Source organism: Engraulis encrasicolus, chromosome 6 (assembly GCF_034702125.1).
Source record: "Engraulis encrasicolus isolate BLACKSEA-1 chromosome 6, IST_EnEncr_1.0, whole genome shotgun sequence".
NCBI classification, from domain to species: Eukaryota; Metazoa; Chordata; class Actinopteri; order Clupeiformes; family Engraulidae; genus Engraulis; species Engraulis encrasicolus.
The window spans coordinates 19,350,413-19,354,890 of NC_085862.1; the positions used below are offsets into that span (position 1 = coordinate 19,350,413).

At 44.0% G+C, this 4,478-nt stretch overlaps 1 protein-coding gene across 1 annotated transcript in view; it reads left to right on the top strand.

Annotated features, from left to right (window-relative positions):
• Positions 1-4,478, top strand: part of nr5a2 (nuclear receptor subfamily 5, group A, member 2) — a 133,523-nt gene continuing 129,045 nt past the window's right edge. Inside the window, exon 1 of the mRNA XM_063200836.1 lies at positions 1-1,151. Within this exon, the coding sequence (XP_063056906.1) occupies positions 1,070-1,151 (82 nt within the window). The 5' untranslated portion in view covers positions 1-1,069. The remainder of the gene's footprint in view (positions 1,152-4,478) is intronic.

The following is a 4,478-nucleotide window of genomic DNA, read 5'->3' on the forward strand; positions in this document are numbered from 1 at the left end:
CCTCGCCGTTAACAATATAGTAATTTGCGCTGGTTATCCGGCACTGGGACAGTGTGCTCGCTGGGAGGAGAGTGTGTGAACGTACCTCGTCGTTGTGCCGTCTGGGGCTGTGTTGCGCATCTCCTCATCTCCATATCACACACACACACACATTACGCTATTGACATCATCTTTTTGTTTGTTTATTTTTCAGCTTCTCGTTTCCTTGTTTTTGCCTTTATGCTCATCATTACGTGATCTTATCACATGCGGCTGTGGAGAGTGAAGCAGACAGCGGTGATATCGGCCGCTCTTGTTGGTGCTCATTGGAGAGGAGAGGTGATGTCAGAGAGCAGGGTGAGACCCTGATTGGCGCGAGGGGTGTCAGTAAAGGGTGTGTGGGTGCGCTCGCGCGTGTGTGTGTGTGCGAGTGTGTGTGTGGGAAAGACAAAGCGGCAGGAGCGCGGCTGAACTTCAGATCTGGTACCCCTCAGCTGAAGTGCGCCAGACAGTACGGAGGAGGGGGCCGCCTGAACTTAATGACAGTTCGCCAAGTCTGCTTCGCGAGACACATAGCTGTCAGAGAGCGAGAATAGGCCACGGGGAGACCCATAGCCGCTAAGAGCTCCGTGGGCGTCGTGTTGCCTCTGCTGCCAGCTTTGGCAGTCCGGGCAGAGTTATCATTTTGTCTTATTGAGAAATCGCATTCTTTTTTTTTCTTTCCGAAATATCTTACCAACAATTTCTCAACCGCGTTGCGAGAGTCGGCTACCAAGCTTTAGGTCAGTGGCGTTGTCCAATAATTATGTGTTTCGTAAGCGCTGTCTGTCTTATTCCGAGGAGTGAGTGAGAATGAACTTCCCATGCGAACCCTCTACTCGCGTGCTGCTCTTGCCACTTTTCTTTCGCAGCCCTCTGATCTGATTTCAGTGGTCGTCGTTTGCAAACGTCAAACCACAAACAAGGACTTTGGAAGAATCGTGTTGGTGTGTCTTTCTGCCTGAGACCCCGGTGGTGCTGTGTGCTCTCTTCGCGAGCAGGTGGCCCGTCCGACGGCGGCCAGTCTTCACCCCTACGGAGGCGCGTGGACATGCTACCCAAAGCGGAGACAGAAGCTCTGGGACTCGCGAGATCGCATGGGGAACGGGGCCGCATGCCTGGAAATATGCAAGGTACGAGTTATAAGGATATTTGTACGTATATGACAACACCTCATCAGTGATTACAATGCGATAGAAAACTGGCAATATCTACACAACACGTTATATGCACACGTTATTCTGGTAGTATCGTGCGTTATACTGTCCGTGGTAAGAATTGTTCATACATGTCTTTTGCTCCTGGATAATCAGAAACTCCTGACTTTTCCAACCTGGTAATGCATGTAGAAAACCCACAGTTTGTCGCCATATAACTCTGTAAAACACTACATTATGTGCTCTGAAGGCTATATATTTTCAGATTTGTTGAGATTTTCTTATCACAGTATGTGATACGTAGCTGTAATACACAGGCCTATTTTTTATTATTCAAAGAGCACGCCACTGTACTGCCAGAATAACTTGTTGACATTTGCGCCAGGGTTAACAGTGGCCCAACTCAACATGTTTGTAATTTAGAGATCCAAACTGTTTGCGTACAAAATTCCAGTTAAGCATGTATTGAAACCTAGAGGACTTCTATAGGAAAAGTCAAATATTACAACAACATAGATGGGACAATAGTGTTGGCCAATATATTTTAATTCGTTTATAACGCTGTTCAATTTATTCTAGGCTTATTTAATGTTGCACCGAACTACACAGAAAATGTCATCCCATTAAAACATAGCCGTTAATATTCATAAATGTAATATTTTCAGTTCTGATTCCACATTTCTGTGTCGCTGTTTGTACAACGAAAATCAGCAGCAAACGCACAATCTCAGCCGTGCGCCAAAGTCTTATCTCGCGCGCGCAAAAGTTTATTGCGTTTAAAATGCACACGCATCCATACTTTGACATAAGCTCATTTCTGAATTACAATCATATTTAGTCTATCTGTTTTTAATGATTTTATTTTACCCAGAAAAGAGCCGTGCAGGCTTCATTAAACACACAGTGTTGTAGGCTACAGCCGACCTCTCCAGATAATCAGACGTTGCATTAACTTCTGAAACTGCTCCATTAATAATGTATAGGGATCTCTTTCGCAGGCCTGAAGATGTTCATATCGTTATCAAATCTGAAAATCCCCCCGGAGGTCGTCTAACGAGCGATGGCATCGCAATTAAAGCAAAACTAAGAGTATGACAGAATTTCAAAAGCAGAGTTCAAATGGTTTAGGCTAAAGGGGAAAAGAGGAGTCATATTTACCAGACATTTCACGTGCAGTCTTGTGGCAGTAGTAAAAAAAGATGTATAGACTAGTTGTAAATAAATAAATTCCGTACAATCTGCCCTGCTCAATAACAATGCGTACTAATTAGTTGGGACCGTGTAAAATGCATAGAAAAAATAAATAGGCTATGACGGGAAAATGTCGAATTTGGAAATCCACCCTTGTGCCTATGTTGTGTGTTTCAGGCAACGAAATGAAAGCTATGTCTCCATTCCATTTCTCGAAATGAAAAATAATCTATTTCAAAACATTTATTTACCCTCAGTATGAATCACAAGACCATGTCTTTAAATTGTCCGATTTCCGATTTGTTTTAGATATTCCTGTGGAAGTCGAGGGTCATTGTATGGTGTTAGTCATATGATACATTGCCTGCCAGAAATGGAAATGGCATCCAAAATGTTCAACAATGTCGTAAAATGCATTCACTTTTTGCCATAATACGGATGTTTGCACTCCACTCAGTATCGCTTTAATAAGACTTGTTGCTCCCATCCGTTATCATCCGATCCCATCCGCAATCCACCGGCAGGAAAATGGTGATGTCTTAACACCCCTCGTTTCCTTTTTCTTTTATAATCGATACATAACACTCAAAGGTCTTGCATATATTGAAATAACTTTAATTCGTGATTTTAGGCGAGATTGAACATTTTCCCCCTGCATTCTTTATCGTTACCACTGTTTACACGTCAGTAGGGGCCTACAAGGCAATATTTATTATACAATGTATAGGCTACCATAATAATAACATGTAGGTATTGCTTGCAATAGCGCTGTGTATTGGTTTATCACATACACTCACTCACACACACGCGCGCGCACACACGCGCACACACACACACACACACACACACACACACACACACACACACACACACACACACACACACACACACACACACACACACACACACACACAATCAAATGTGTAAAAAGGTATGGCTACATGATACATTAATGATAGTCAACCGTTGTGGAAATTGTCTGTAGATTATGTTCTTTAAAAAAAAAAAAAAAAAACTTTAAAGCAGTGACAGCAGAGTCATGACAGCAGCAGCAGCCATGTCGGCTAGATCAGGCTGTACAGTAGGCCTGTTTAGACATCTTAATAGTGGCTGACAGTGTCCGCTTATGGCTTGATTAATGCAGCCAGCCCTTGTCCTTCCCCTGCTCTGACCTATTAACACCAGATGAGCGCAGCACCTAATGGAGGAGCCGCTCTTCTTTACAGCTTTTACATCTCCATCTCCTCAGCCAGGAGCTAATCAGACGTGTGGCGAGAAATTTGATTTGAGGAGTTAGAATGTGAATGAGGACGAATGCGTAGGCATGAGGTTTAATTTCACGTACTGTAGGCGCTCTGAGGAGAACCATTTGTAGTATTGCAAAGAGAGTTGCAGGGGGAAAGGATCCGTTTGAAACTAACGATGGGGTAACACTGTGCATGATTGACAGTAAATTGGAACTAAGTGGAAATGTCACTCATAGGTACAGCCAGGTATATGGATAGTCCCATTGTGCCCCCCCCCAATAGGGCTTCGTCCTGCTAGCCTATGTTGTGTGTGTCCAAGTGCACCCTTCCTAAATAATACACTGTTTCGTGCCCTCTCTCTCTCTCACTCTCTCCTTCCCTTCCTCTCTGACTTATGACTTATCCCCACAGTTTAAAACGTCTCTCTCTCTCTTACTCTCACTGCCCCCTAATTTAAACGGTCTCTCTCTCACTCAGCCCCTAGTTTAAAATATCTTTCTCTCAGTTTCTCAGCCCGCAGTTTAAACCGTTTCTCTCTCACACAGCCCCAAGTTTACGTAAAATGAGCTTCCTAGCCCCTAGTCTAAACGACTGCACTCTGCACTCTAAACGCTCTTTCCTTCAGTATCCCAGTTCACTCTTCCTTTTTCTCTATCTCTGTCTGTCTGTCCCTTTCCCTCCCTCTCTCTCTTCTCTCTCTGTTTACATCTCTCTCTCTCTCTCTCTCTCTCTCTCTCTCTCTCTCTCTCTCTCTCTCTCTCTCTCTCTCTCTCTCTCTCTCTCTCTCTATCTCTCTCTCTCTCTCTCTCCTACAGCCACCCAGGTTAACACATCTTTCCCCATTTAAAATGTCCTCCTAAAATGG